The 14,871-nt window shown below is 43.6% G+C and overlaps 1 protein-coding gene across 1 annotated transcript; it reads left to right on the top strand.

The window, feature by feature from the left end:
• Positions 1-782: 782 nt before the first annotated feature.
• On the top strand, positions 783-3,852 carry ID4 (inhibitor of DNA binding 4). Its single transcript, XM_082639561.1, has 3 exons — positions 783-1,360; positions 1,751-1,809; positions 2,374-3,852. Exons 1-2 carry the CDS (start codon positions 920-922, stop codon positions 1,793-1,795), a joined length of 486 nt encoding a protein of 161 aa, XP_082495687.1. The 5' UTR covers positions 783-919; the 3' UTR covers positions 1,796-1,809; positions 2,374-3,852.
• The last annotated feature ends 11,019 nt before the right edge of the window (positions 3,853-14,871 follow it).

Here is a 14,871-nt window from a genome sequence, read left to right as displayed (position 1 = left end):
CCCAGGGATGGAGTGACGGGTGGCGGAGGGTCCCTGGGTGCCGCGCTGTTCGGAGTGACAGGAGAGCCTCGAGCAGGGCCCAGCGCTCCCACAGCCGCCTAAGCCGGGGGTAGAGTGAATTCCAGCCGCACATTCCCGCAGTTCTTCGCAGGAACTTCTCCCTCTCTTTTCCCCTCCCTAAGGCACACACCAGCCTGGCCCGACTCCCACCCAGCTCTTTTCTCAGAGCCCCCACCCACGGCGTTGACGGAATGGAGTGCCCTTCCCATTGGCCCGAGCGCCATTCCCTGAGGTGGCACCGTCCGTCTGATTGGCTGGCCACTCCCGAACCCCGCCCACCCCTCCACTCGGGTTGCCCAGCTCCCGCCCCCCAGCATCTCCCGGAGCCCCAGCCCTCGTCGCCTCCCTCCGCGCACCCGCCCGCGAGCCCAGCCCGGCTCTGCTCCCTCGCCCGGCGACACGGCCAACGCGTTGGCCCCGCCCCCGGGGCGCGCGGCTTATAAATATAGCTGCGCGGCGGGCCGTGCGAGAGCGTAGCGGAGGCGCGGTTGTGAGTCGGTTCCCGGAGCGGGGAAACCTCGGGCTAGGGGGAGTGCAGCGGCGGCGGTCGGGTTGAAGGTCCGAAGGGAGTGACTAGGGAACCCGGTGGGCTGCTTTCCTTCCGGTGCTTTTGATTTTTCTTGCTTTTTGGTCTCGGCCGAGTGTCGCCCATTGAGCAGAGATCCCCTCGCAAAACCCGGAGCGACCCTCCCGTCAATTGTTGGGCGCGGGATCGCCGGGACCTTCGCGGTGCCCCGAGCGCGGACCGAGCGCGCGGGGCGCAAAGGCAAGGGGAGCGGAGCCGGTCGCGGGCGGGGGCCTGGAGCTTGCCTGCCTCCCTCGCTCGCCCCACCGGGTCCGCTCGCGCAGGGCGCGCGCGATGAAGGCGGTGAGCCCGGTGCGCCCCTCGGGCCGTAAGGCGCCGTCGGGCTGCGGCGGCGGGGAGCTGGCGCTGCGCTGCCTGGCCGAGCACGGCCACAGCCTGGGCGGCTCCGCGGCCGCGGCGGCCGCGGCCGCGGCAGCGCGCTGCAAGGCGGCCGAGGCGGCGGCCGACGAGCCGGCGCTCTGCCTGCAGTGCGATATGAACGACTGCTACAGCCGCCTGCGGAGGCTGGTGCCCACCATCCCGCCCAACAAGAAAGTGAGCAAAGTGGAGATCCTCCAGCACGTTATCGACTACATCCTGGACCTGCAGCTGGCGCTGGAGACGCACCCGGCTCTGCTGAGGCAGCCGCCGCCGCCGGCGCCGCCGCACCACCCGGCCGGGACCTGTCCGGCCGCGCCGCCGCGGACCCCGCTCACGGCGCTCAACACCGACCCGGTGAGAGGCCGGCTGCCGGCCCGGGGCGAACCCCGTGGGAGTCCAGGAGGGCGGTGGCGGGGTGGTGGGACGCGGGCGCTTCCTTTTCCTCGGGGCAGGGGCGAGAATGACAATTGCACCCTCCTGCTCCTCCGGCGCCGGGGGCCGCCAGCGGCGGGCTGGGTGCAGCGAGCGCAGGCCGGGTGAACGCGCGGGGCGGGACTAGGACTGTGCGCACCGTGGGCTGTCAGGTCCAGCCTGTGCCCGGGGAGAGGGGCGTCCCCAGGGCTGTAGGCTGGGATGGGGGCGTCGGTGGGCCAGCCTGGGTTCCGAGAACGAATCGAGGAAGACCTTGGCGAGTGCGTTGTTCGCGCCTGCTCACCTTTCCCTTGGTGTTCGTTGCTGTTCCAGGCCGGCGCGGTGAACAAGCAGGGCGACAGCATTCTGTGCCGCTGAGCTTAGCTGTCCAGGTGAGCGCGCCTTTCTCTTCTCGTGTGGCCGGTCGCCAGAGACGCCCGTCCCCGGCGCCTTCCACAGCGGCGTTCTTTGCCTCCAGCATTTCTGAGGGCAAATTCCCAAGGAGGCGGACACCCCTTCTCTCTCCCTACCACCCAGTTAGTAAGTGAAGCCGTACTTAGCTTCAGCAGCTGGGGGTTCACTCTAAATGGAGACAGATCAGCTCATGCTCCCGCCGCCCCCCGTGCCGCCCCCAGCGACCGGCGGGCGCTAACTGCCCTCTCCCCGCCGAGGGAGGGTACCCTCGTGGGCGTGGTGCCCGATGGCCCCCCCGCGCGCTCTGACACCCACGAAAGAGGACGCAGGCAGGGCCCAGGAGTTCGGATCCCTTCTTCGGGCTTCCCGGGGGCCCGCAGCTGCCTGCTCGGCGCCTGGCCGGGCGGCGGACTGCGAGTGTAGTCTGACCCGGTGGTTTGTTTTGGGTTGTTGATCAAGCATGTCTTGAGTTTGGTCGGTGGCGCCAGTTAGTCTGCAGCGGGAAGGTTCACACACCCCCTCTATTCATTCCTCTTCCACAGGTGTGCGGCCGCCTGAGCCCGAGCCAGGAGCACAAGAAAGGGAGGGGGAAGAGCAGAAGTTAGAGAAAAAGCCACCAGAGGAAAGGAAAAAAACATCAGCAAATCCTAGAAACGTTTCACTCGTCATTCCAAGAGAGAGAGGGAAGAAAAATAAAACTTTCATCCTTTTTTTTTTGCACGTTCATAAACATTCTACATACGTATTCTCTTTCGTCTCATTTATAACCGCTGTGAATTGTACATTTCTGTGTTTTTTGGAGGTGCAGTTAAACTTTTAAGCTTAAGTGTGACAGGACTGATAAAAGATCAAGAGCAAATCCGACTTTTAGAAACTTACTTTGTGACCAAGGAGCTCAATTTTTGTTTTGAAGCTTTACTAATATACCAGAGCATTGTAGATATTTTTTTTACATCTATTGTTTAAAATAGATGATTATAAGGGGGCAGGGAACTTTCTATTCCCTGCAGGAATGTTACATATTGTATAGATAACTGAGTGACATTTCATACCGTGTATATATAGAGATGTTCTATAAGTGTGAGAAAGTATATGCTTTAATAGACTACTGTAATTATAAGATATTTTTAATTAAATATTTTTTGTAAATATTACGTGTGTGTTTTTTTTAATCTATGGGAATATTTCTTTTGGAAAATTATTTTCCAGCTCAGTTGAAGAGCTCTTGGTATCTTGAATGTCTTTTCTGTTTGGCCTGGCTTTTAATTTGTTTTTGTTTTGCCCAGTGTCCTGTAGACTCGGAAGTAACAGTTATAGCTAGTGGTCCTGCATGACTGCATGAGATGTTTAATCACAAAATAAACTTGTTCTGAGTCCATTCAAATGTGTTTTCTTTAACCTAGATGGAAATCTTTGTATTTGAAGCATACATGTTGATAAAATGCTTTATCAGTTTTTAAGTACAGGGTTTGATAGTGTAATATATAAAGAGTAAGTGTGTGTTTTTTGTTTTTTAACTGAGGTCAAAATGGATTCTGAATGATTTTGCTTACAGGATGGGGAAATGCTTGGATCCTTACGAGTTTAGGAAATCTGCTGTTTTAATCAAAGTGAAAAAATGCTTATCATTCTTCATTTTACACTAAAGCTTAATGTCACTAAGTTTCATGTCTGTACAGATTAAATCATAGAAATGAAAAATGTTCTCTGCTTGCTACCAAAGGACAGACTCTTGGAAATGAACACATTTCTGCTTTCCTTCCTCCAAAGAATATTAATAGCTAACAGTGGGAGAAAAAAATTTGAAAGGCATAATGGCAAATCCTTCAAGCAGGGGTAAAAGTCGATCTTCAAACATTAACTTTAAGTAGACCAAAAATTCTGATGACCGCATCTAGATTATTTTTTTATAAAAATGATTTTCACTATAGCTATGTTAGTTAACTGCTAAACTACTGTCCAATCTCTTGTGATGTGTAACTTTTACATGTGAATATTAAAGTAGATATATCTGTCTTGTACTGTGATTTCTGGTCTCATTTCTTCAAAACCTTACACTTATTTTTAAGACTTTCTTTTCTCTTTAAGGAAGGTAGTGTTTTCTAGGTTAGATAGGACTTTCAGGGCTTGTGAGCATTATGCATTTAATGTGATCAGTACTCTACCCACCAGTTAGATGGAATTTTTAGAGTGAGAGAGAATTAAGTAGGATTTAATTGGGTGCTTTGTAAATAGTCAACTGTGTGTGTAACGTGGTCTGTTTGATTTTTAAAAGGAAAGGATTTGTTTTAGATTATACAAGAATAAAAGTATTATAGACCCAAGGGACTTTTTATGAGGTCAAAGTCAAATATTTATATGAATATGAAATATGGGTTCTTGTAGTCAGTTGAAGTGGCAATATCTCAACAGAAATGAACAAAGTTAATGCTAACAGTTTCCAAAAAACTTGAAAGATTTAAAAAGTCTGTTCCCTGTCTCCAGCGTGTCATCCCCTCAGCTTTGACATTTCACGGGTCTTAGGTAGTTTTAGAATTTGATGTGTTTGATGTTGAGGCTTATAAAGTCAGAGGACTGCTTGTTTAAATGAGGTTTATTTTTATTTTTGATATTATTCATTCTTGTCACACGTTAAGAGGAAAACACAAAAGCCGTGCTCGAATTCCAAACCTGAAGAATTCTAACGATTGCATTCGTTGTTATTAAGAAAGGGGACAATCCCTCCTTTTTATTTGGCAGTTTAATTTCAGTAGGAAGCAAGTCACATGTGCTGGGTTGGCTGGAGTTAGGCCTCTGTCAGGCCTGAGTACCATATCCCACCTAAATCTAAGCACAGTTTAAACTTATGCTGGGAGACTGGGTACCTCAAAATAAATATTTTTGATTTTTGAAGATAGGTGTTGCTCCTTAATTAATTTCATATGTGGGCCATGGAAAACCACTAAAAGGCAAGAAAAGTATTATGCATGTTACATTTGAGAGACTTGGCATTTTCCCCTTGGCCACTCACACAGCACTGGATGTCTCTAAAGAAACAAAGTCACTTTATTTTTTTTAAATTATATGCAGTGGTATAAGATAGTTCATTCCATTAAATTTTGGCTGTGTCCTAACCAAGTAACCAGGTAACAAAAACATTTTGAGTCATTTTGTAGGTAGTTCTAATTATTCAGATATTTGGTTTAACAGAGAAAAATATCCTGACTTACCTCATTTAATTTGTTGTCTACTTTTCATTGTATAGGCACAACCAAAGAGTAAGAATCATTTAAAACCTACAAAGGAAAAAAAAAAAAGTCTCACCGTGGATTGTGTTCTCCTGTGGTTTTAAAATCCTGAACATCTCAGACATTTTATGTTAAAGGAGGGAAAAGAAAAAACTTTTCATTTTGAAGAACTAATATACTTTGATATTGTGTAAATCTTAAGTTTATTGTCAAGATTTAACTGACTTTTTAGAACTTTAAAAAATTTTGACCCCATAATCTATTGTATTAAATGCCTCTATAATAATAAATCTTCACTGAGCAAAGGGTTCTGAAGTTCGTGGTTTTTAATTGACTTCTACTGAGTTATGCAATTTTTCATTATCAAGAATGGGTCTCTTGATGGATCACCTCAATTATTTACAGTGTTTCTTACCAGGTGATGAAAAATGTGTCTTGAAAGTGGTGATATGAATGGAAAGAAAATCTAGTTTGAATGCTAGGGAAATCTTGTCTACTCTTTGGTGTCTGCTAGGAGAGGAAGCACGAATCCCAAGAAGGCAGCGGAATGATATTCAGGGAAACTAGACTCCCCTCCGCCACACACACACACACGCGCGCGCACGCACACATACACACACACACACACACACACACGGTAAATAATGTAGACAAAAATTATTTCACAGTAGTTCGGAGCCAAATAAAACTGGCTCTGCCTTTCTAGCTGATGCACTTTAATTATATGTATGTTAATCAGCCCAGATAGTCCTTGGGTCTCAACAGGGCCAAAGACCAACCCCTCCAGGTTTCTGAGGAGGGAGAAGCTTCCCTTTGCTGCTTTGCAAGTCCAGGAAATTAATTTACCTACCTCAGAATTAATCTTAATAGGGCTGCCCTCAGTAGGTACTCTTCAGACCCAGATGATTTCTTTCAATTACAGCCCATGACATTTTGCTAAAATATTAATTATATTAATTAGAATCATTGCCCAAAAGGTTTTAAAATTGTAATTTTACTTAGAGTTCTACCTTGAGCACTGACACAATAGATACTTGAAAAAACTCTTAAAAAGGGAACTAATTTGTTCAAGAGAGACGAACTGCGGTTGTAGAAACTTAATTGAAAATAATTTCAAATTTTTAATGAATTTTTTAAAGTGTGTTTTTGCGTTCAGGTGCCTCCTTCATATTGATTTATATCCTGGCCAGTTCTAAAAAGTTTCGCTTAAGTGCTAAACTCGGGTCTGAACCACATTGCCAAAGGTTTTCTATACTCACCCAGGCAAAGCAATTCGATAGTCAGCTGCTGAAGGTGGTTCCATCATTCATAAGTCTGCACAGTAAATTCACACATGGGATATGAAAAAGGGGCCATAAAAATTGAAGTTAATTTGAAAAGCCCCTTTGAGTCCATAAAAGAGTAAACACATCAGTTTCTGGGGGAAGAACAAAATGTGTTACGTGTATGCCACAGGCTAAAATGTGATTAAAGAGGAATTAAACTTAAAATGTTTAAATAAAGAGACCGAAGACAAATTTTCTATATGAATCCACTGTATCTGAATGTTTTTTCGATAAGAAATCTCATACTTTAGAAAGAGATTTTCTAAGATATTACAAAAGTATTGGCAAAATATACAAATTTCTGGTGAAACAAGATACCATTATTTGCTTTAAATTACCGTTTCTCAATTCGTGATGCTATAAAGTGCATATCAGCACTTTTAGCATACCTATTAAATTCAAATTCTAAAATTTTATCTTTTATTCCGAAGCTTAATTTCTAAAGGAGCGTACAGCAGTCCTGCAGTTGTCCTTCGTGCAAATTCATATACTTTAGAATATTTCTTAAATATTTTCTTAAATATTTTAAGCATTTTCTTAAATATTTACTGCACATTTCATAAGCTTTAGCAGTCAATTGAGAGACTGTAGCTGCGTGTGTGTTTCTGTGTGTGTGTTTACCTAAAAATAGTTAACCAACATACAGGAAAATATCTTTTTAAAAGGTGTTTTGCTCTAAAAAGTAAGTAAACTGTGTTAACCTTCCTCCATTCTCTCCACTTTAATTCCTAAGATTGGAGATTTTCATAAAGATACACCCTTCATTTTTTGGACAGCTATGAGTTAGCCATGTTATGTTTAAGCATAAAGTAAGATAGAAAATAAAGAGCAAGTAAATCAATTCTCATGTTTATCATAGTCTAGAATTTGGTTTAATCTCATAAGTAATCCGAAGAAAAAAAAAGAATGAAAACAAAAGGGGTATGTACTTCTATGTCAAACCTCAGAGAAAGCCAGGGAAACAGACCTAAACTTGTAGACATAAATTTTACACCTTCAGCAATACTTCTTAGAAATACTTTTTGTACATATTGGACCTGAGTCCATGGCCATAATTAAAACAAAGTAGGCTCCTTAAGATAGAAGGCTATGCAGAATTCATCTTTGCATGCCCTACAGTGCTTAACCAGGGCATGGTAATATATGTGTTGCTCTGCATTAAGAATATCCCTTTAACAGTGTATCTATCTTCCCAGAGCGCTCAGTGACTCATTTGCCCCTTCATCTTACACTGACTCACAACTGAGCTTCAGCCCAATATATCTAACTGCCTTCTTGTCCTCTCTGCCTCTCAAGTGCAGTAGATTTGAAACAGCGTTTTATGGTTTCTGCAAACATGTCACTCTTTCTGAATTCCTTATTGTCTTAGTGAATTTGGGCTGCCATAACAAAGTACCATAGACTGGGTGGCTTAAACGACAAACACTGATTTCTCCCAGTTCTGGAGGCTGGGAAATCCAAGATCAGGGTGCCGGCCAATTCGGTTCCTGAAAGTCACTGCCGTTGCTGGATGAGCGTAGCAATCCACGTGCTTCCTTCAGATCCCCACAGCACACGGGGTGCGTGGCTCCCTCCTTGGAGCTACACCGTAAGATAGAAGAAGAACCCAGGGCTAGGCAAGGTCCTCTTCCTGCCCCCATGACCTGGATGGAAGGATCCTTCAACTTTCATTTCCCACCAGTCCTTTCTCTCCTTTACTTCTGGCTGCCCTTAAGCACAGTCTATGCTTCAGCTGCACTGAAGGTCTCGTCCTGCTGGTGCTAGACGGCAAAGCATGCTTATCTCTCTAGTCTTGACAGAGTATGATTGATTTCCTGAATGTTAAGAAAAGAGCAGGCTCAGGAAGGACACACGTGGAACATGGGGGTGGGGTGGGGGAGGGGCACCTGCCCAGCCAGCCAAACCAGCTAAGTCGACTTGCCCATCTGTGGGTAGGGCTGACCTCTCCACATCCAAAATGGCACGCTTTTTTATGCTTCCCTTCCTCTGTACATGGTGCTACCCCTGCCTGGATCCTTTCACCCCCACTCCCAGTCTAGGCTGTTGTTGACCTCCTCACCATCCTGTAAGACCCAACCGTCCCCTCTTCTGCAAGAAGTATATGATGCCTCTCCCCCTCATCCCCCAAAGAGCCAACACACCCCTTGCTATAGTATAATTATTTTCACATGTCTGTGTTTCCTGTAGCTTCCTGACCCTCCAGGGATTCCAGACCACAAAGTACTAGAAGAACATTCCTGTAACTCTCTGTGCCAGCAAATCTAGCGAATTCTTTGCAACTCAACAGTGCAGTTGAGAGATTTTCATTATCTTTTAAAGCCTTTGGCTGCCTCAAACATGGAAAATAGATAAGCGGTGTGTTCTTGAGAGTGAGGGAGTGTGGTCAGCCTTGGGCAGAGAGAGTTGGAAGGAGAGATTGAGAAGGAGAGAAGAGAGGTTGAACAGATCCTATATCTCCAAGAAAGAAAGAAACATTCCTGATCCCAGCTGGGACAAGTAAACAAAGACACCTCAGTGTCAGAAATGAAAACATGGGGGTAGGAGGGATGGCTACACAGGCACAGGATGTGATGGGTCTGGGACGTAAGCTGCAGGCAGGGGGTATTCAGGAAGATTGCATGATCAGGTCTCTGCATGTGTCTTAGGCCTCTGCTCTCTGGGACTGGTGAAGTGACGTGGGTATCATAGATCAGCCACAAGAAATGCAGTGAATCCTCATGAGTCAGTTCTGAAAGAACAAGCTTGCTGCCAGAACGGGAAACCCTTTTCCAGATGGAAGTTTCACTACCCTTATTATGATCTGGGGCCCTAGAAGCGGAATCCTATGATTAGTAACCTTATTAGTAATTACCTTACTAATCATATGATAAGTAAGCATATGTCTTGTAATATCCCCCCAGTTTTCCAGTGACGGAGACAAGCCCAAAATGTGAATGGTGGAGTCAGGTCTAGAACCTGTTTTTTCTATCTCTAATCCAGGGCCACAAACCTCAGTATGGATGGATTCTGTTCCAATTCACTCTTAGGGGGTTTAGGTCATGTTCTGATCTACAAATTACCTCATGTTCCTTCCCAAAAAGATGGGGTCCTAATCCTAAACAAATAGTCATTAAATGCAGGACTGATCTGGCTGCCTTTTTTTGCAGTACGCGGGCCTCTCACTGTTGTGGCCTCTCCCGTTGCGGGGCACAGGCTCCGGACGCGCAGGCTCAGCAGCCATGGCTCACGGGCCCAGCCGCTCCGCGGCATGTGGAATCTTCCTGGACCGGGGCACGAACCCGTGTCCCCTGCATCGGCAGGTGGACTCAACCACTGAGCCACCAGGGAAGCCCCTGGCTGCCTTTTAAAAAGGAGAATAGAAGTAAAGTACTTTTACAACAAGGATCAAAGCTCTTTGACAAAGGAGCAAAGGCAATTCTGTGAAGAAGGGATAGTCTTTTCCACAAATGACACTGGGGCAATTGGATGTCCATGTACCAAAAAATGAACTTGGACTCAGAGCTTACACCTTTCACAAAGATTAACTCAAAATGGATCATAGACCTAAATGTAACATGGAAAACTGTAAAACTTCTGGAAGAAAACATAGGAGGCAATCTATGTGACTTCGGGTTTGGTGATGAATTTTTAAGTCCAAAACCAAAAGCATGAAAGAATTTGAACACTGTATTATCCTCCACTGTTATATCCTCTGTTAAATCCATTCAACAGAGGCCTCATGGTGTGGGGAGGGGTCACAGACTATGTGGCCAAGGCAAAAGACTTGGGTGCGACTCAGAGCTCTACAGCTAATTAGCTGTGTCTCCTCAGGCAAGTAACTTTTGCACGTTCCAATCGCCTCATCTGTAAAATGGGTATATATTAATAATTACCTAGCACAGAGGGTTCTTGAACGATACAAAAAAGTAACATATATGAAGATATTTTATAAGACAATGGTTATAATTTTGGTATATATTAAGAAATCATCAGGAGAGAGTTTTAGGTTTTAGATTCCTGAGTTCCACCCATCCCTCCCTCCCCTCCACTGAGATTCTGATTCATCAGGTATAAGGTGGAAACTAGGAATCTGCATTTTAGCTTTTCCCTGGGAATCTAAGACAAGTCTCCCAGAAACCCCATTTTGAGAAACAGTATTTTGTAAGCTATAAAATGTTATGTAGGTTTTGGCTATTGTTGTCATGACACGCATGGTGTGTTTCTCCTTCTTTTTCACCACTTTCCAATTTTCCAGGAGCTCTGATCAAGTAAAGAGGACGGGGTAACACAATATCAACAAAAGGTCATGGGAATACTATCTAGTGGGAGAAGGGAAGTTCTTACTAGCAGGGGATGCATAGGAGAGAGGGCTTCAAAAGTGAGACTGTGGATTGAGGCTACTGGGACAAGACTACAGGCAGGATGCTGAGTCCTCCTTCACCTTGGTTCTCATTCCAGTCTCTCCATGACTCAAGGTATTCAAAATAACCTACTTTGCTTTACCCATCCATTAACTCTTAAAATTTCTAAGGAAAGACGTAAAAGAAAGAGATCAGTTTCTACCCTCTTATACATCATTCCAAATCATTACATTCTGTCATTACATCTATGTGATGACCCAAAAAATGTTTGGAGAAGGTGTGCCTGCACAGGCAACAATGAGCAGTATTACCTTAATGGTAAAGAGATTCTTCTGGATAAACAAATTTAGAAAAAAATATTTCGTTTCTCCTAGTATATTATATCATCCTAAGGGACTGCCTTTAACATGATGCAGAAAAACAGTCTAATTGGGCTTGCCCCAGTCTGTTGTGTTTGCCTTAGAACTGTTTTAATTCATGGCTAGCAAATGTTAAAATACCATATGCGTGTAAAATTGGGATACGATACAATTGTACCTTCATTTCATGTAATAGATTTCTTCTTGCTAAAATTATATACGATTTTTATGCATTTTAAAGCGTAGAGACACTAGCTTCCCTTTTTTCAAAATTGTGAATAAGAACTTTATAAAAGGAAACACTAGCAAGTCTGTGGAATTAGATTCTGAACTTGGCCACTTACTGTGAGGCCTTAGGCAAGGTACTTAACCTCTCTGAGCCTTAGTAAAGCTTTCTTTTATAATGGGGTTACAATAGTTAGCAGTAAGAGTTTTTATGAGGATCATGTGTGCAAAGCCCCTAACATAGTGTCAGCCATATGAACTCTTCAGTATATGTTAGTTCCTTTCTTCTAATCATTCTTGCCTCTATTCATATTCTAAGGCCTAAAAATGTACTTGCCCTCTTCCAGTATGAAAATGGGGTTATCAAGCATGAAGGAGCAAGGGAGGTGTGCACACTTGGGTCCTCAGTAGGGAGGACAAAGATTTCATCAACACACAAACCTTTTGGGGAGACCAAGATTTTAAACCTTTTAAGTGCAGAAACTGCTTTCTTTGTCATTTCGTTTTTTCCAGAATAACCCAGGGGTACTCTGCATATAGAAGACATAAATGACATCAATGTGGATGGATGAAGAAGGATTTGAGAAAAAGTGGGAGTCTGAAAAGCAAGAAGGAACTGCAGTGGTGAGAAGGCACTGCAGATAGTGAAAAAGATAGATGATGGTTTACAGGAAATTAAAATGGTGGCCTTATAGCTGTTGATTTTGCTGTTAACATGGTCAGGCGGAAGGCTTGTTTGCTTTTTGATCTATTTTCTGATAGATAGCTAAGTGCTACAGGACTGAGAGAGATGCTGAGGATGGCGGCAGAGGGAAGAACTCCACACATAAACTCCCATACTCAGGGCTCGATAATCTGGCACCCTAATAATATTCTCCTGGTAGAGAAACAGCTTTGAAAACCAAAGACGTAACACTGGAGTGGTACACAGGATTCCAGGTAGTATTTAAGAGAGAAACAAAAGTTAAAAGCAGCATTAAACTTTGTCTATTTCTTCACAGCTTAGAAAAGTCTATCTTTATAATGTATGCTTAACATAATTTCTGGTAGCTATGCTTTGTCATAAACTAAAGCCGAGATTAATTCAACAAGGGAAAGAAATCAGGGTCAATTGCAATACTTCAATGAATCATAAAATAGGAATTTTGAAGTAAAATCAAATGTCCTTACTTTACCAAAAAGGAAACTGAGGCTCTGAAATGTAAAAATGTGCCTTTTGTAAGATGACTTAGTGGAAGGTCAGAGCTGCCAGCAAAATTCAGGACTTCCAACCTGCAGTTTCCTTCACTTTATTAAGTTCAATAGATTTATGGTTATTTATATTATCAGGTTCTTATTTGTTGTGATACGTGTATTTCTTTTTTCTTGTGGATCATTTTCTTCCTATGAAAATTTTGTAAATACAGCCATTTTCTTTTTGCATTTTTTATTAATTAATTTCTACGGGAGTATAGTTGCTTTACAATGTTGTGTTAGCTTCTACTGAACAGCAAAGTGAATCAGCCATACATCTACATATATCCCCCCCCTTTTGGATTTCCCTCCCATTTAGGACAGCACAGGGCATTAAGTAGAGTTCCCTGTGCTATACAGTATGTTCCCATCAGTTGTTGTTGTTGGGTTTTCTTTGCATTTATAATTTGAGGATTGACTGGCATCATTCCTGAGAGAGCTATGTTCAGGAGAACAAAACTATTTTTTTTGAAATTCTACAGGTGACTGCTCTGGAAAAGAGAAATGTATCATTTTGCCTAGAGTTATTTTGAGGTGAAAGTTCTCATGATTACTCTGGGTTATATTATTCTACAAGTAGATTCCAAGGATACCTACAAAAGCCCCAGAAGTCCTTAATGACCCTATGGGGCACTAGAGACCCTATCAATTTGTTTATCAATTTGCAGTTCTAATTCCAAGACATGTGAAACACTAGTAAAAAATAATCTCCTGCCTCAATATTTTAAAGAATACAAAGAAATACACAATCACTGTAGACCAGTTAGCACTTGCCAAGTCTGGTTTTTATTATAATACATATGAAGAGAATCCTCTGTTTGCCAACATCTGTAAAGGGGCTGATTTCCTCAGCTCCATAGTAATTGTTTAATATTAAATCAGTCCACAATTTTAGGGCATGTGTCTCAGAAACCCTTTGTCTAGCATCAGTTGTGTACCTAGACAGTATAGCAGCTGTTAATTTTAGGTTATGGAAAAAAAAATAATGTGCATTTTCCCAAGTCTCAATGGACATTCTTCACAGCGTAATCTAACTTGCTGATGGAGTAAAAAACCTTTAATTCTTTCTAGAAATCAAAAATGTGCTCAAAATAAAGAAGGTTCAACTTTTAAAAGGCAACATCTTCTAGATTCTTTACGTAGTTGATGCTTTCTTGGTAGATGACATGATTTTAAAATGCTTTTAGTAAAAAAAGATCAAGAATGAAAATAATTACTTAAAGCCAGGTCAAATGTTTTTAAAAGACTATTATGAGCCTTGCAATATCATTTCACGGTTGATTTTAAAAAGAAGATTCCTTTCTGTTCACTGTTTGTCCCTGCCAAATGACACAGAAGAATTTCTCTGGGAGGCTGTGTTTGGAATCAACACCTGATTATCACTCTTTTTAGGAAACAGGATCACGAAGAAATGATCCAAGGGATGAAATCCTAACACCTTAACTCGGCAGGATTGGGTCGAGGACTGTGCTTTGCTTTTAACCCAAGTGCTTCAGGCCTCTTCCCCTTCCACAGTGTTTTCTCCTTCTCCACCCCACCTGCCCCCAGCCTCCCTGAAACCCCAATCTCCCGGGAGCTGGGGCCTGTCCTTCCTATCATACACTTTCTTCTGGAAGCACTGGAAAATCTCAAAGAGAATAAGAGAATCACTTTCTTCCATACTCTGGGAATCTCAGTCCCTGTGGAATTTACCAGGTAGGGAGAGACTGTACTCACCGTGGGGAAGGTCCTGCTCATTTCAGTATATCAGCAAAAGTACTTACAAGGCAGCAAAAGCATACAGGCAGTCTGTCCACCTCACCCTCATGGCCATTTCTCCTGTACTCCGGCCTTGACTTTGCTGACATCGGCATCACAGGTTTTAAACCACTAAATAACGTGGTATGAGGCTGCCGTGGTGGGCAATAGGCCCACACTTGCCCTCAACATCACCAAAGCTCATTAGATCCCATGAATCAAATATTTGCTTTGATGTTAAACACACAGTTCCAGAAACACAAATTTCTGGCTCAGCTAACCCTTGCAGGACGTGAGTTTTGATAAACCAGCAGATTTTCCTGCTGACATTCCTCAGGTTACACACTTTCTTGGTCCTACAGGCAGTGTCAGTTATCTGCTGCCCTCTTTTGAATTTTAAGGCACACTACACTCATAAATAGGGCCTATCGCCTGCAGGAACCTCTTCTGCCTGTCTAGGGGAAGGTGCAACCTTCTGGCTTAGTTTTCTGATGACCAGCAAGGGCTGTTCCAGTGCGGCTAGAATAGTACTTTAACCACTTCTGCTGGTTTTCTTCTGTGGCGACAGCAAAAACCATTTTCTACAACAAAAGC

This window comes from Mesoplodon mirus (assembly GCF_964341445.2).
Source record: "Mesoplodon mirus genome assembly, chromosome: 12".
Taxonomy (NCBI): Eukaryota; Metazoa; Chordata; class Mammalia; order Artiodactyla; family Ziphiidae; genus Mesoplodon; species Mesoplodon mirus.
The sequence above is the reverse complement of the archived record's forward strand: the minus strand, read 5'-3'. Positions and strand labels throughout refer to the sequence as shown.

Coding starts and splice junctions, on each gene's coding strand:
- ID4 (XM_082639561.1), top strand. CDS start 920: ATGAAGGCGGTGAGCCCGGTGCGCCCCTCGGGCCGTAAGGCGCCGTCG. Junction 1,361..1,750: donor CGGCGCTCAACACCGACCCG/GTGAGAGGCCGG, acceptor TTGCTGTTCCAG/GCCGGCGCGGTGAACAAGCA.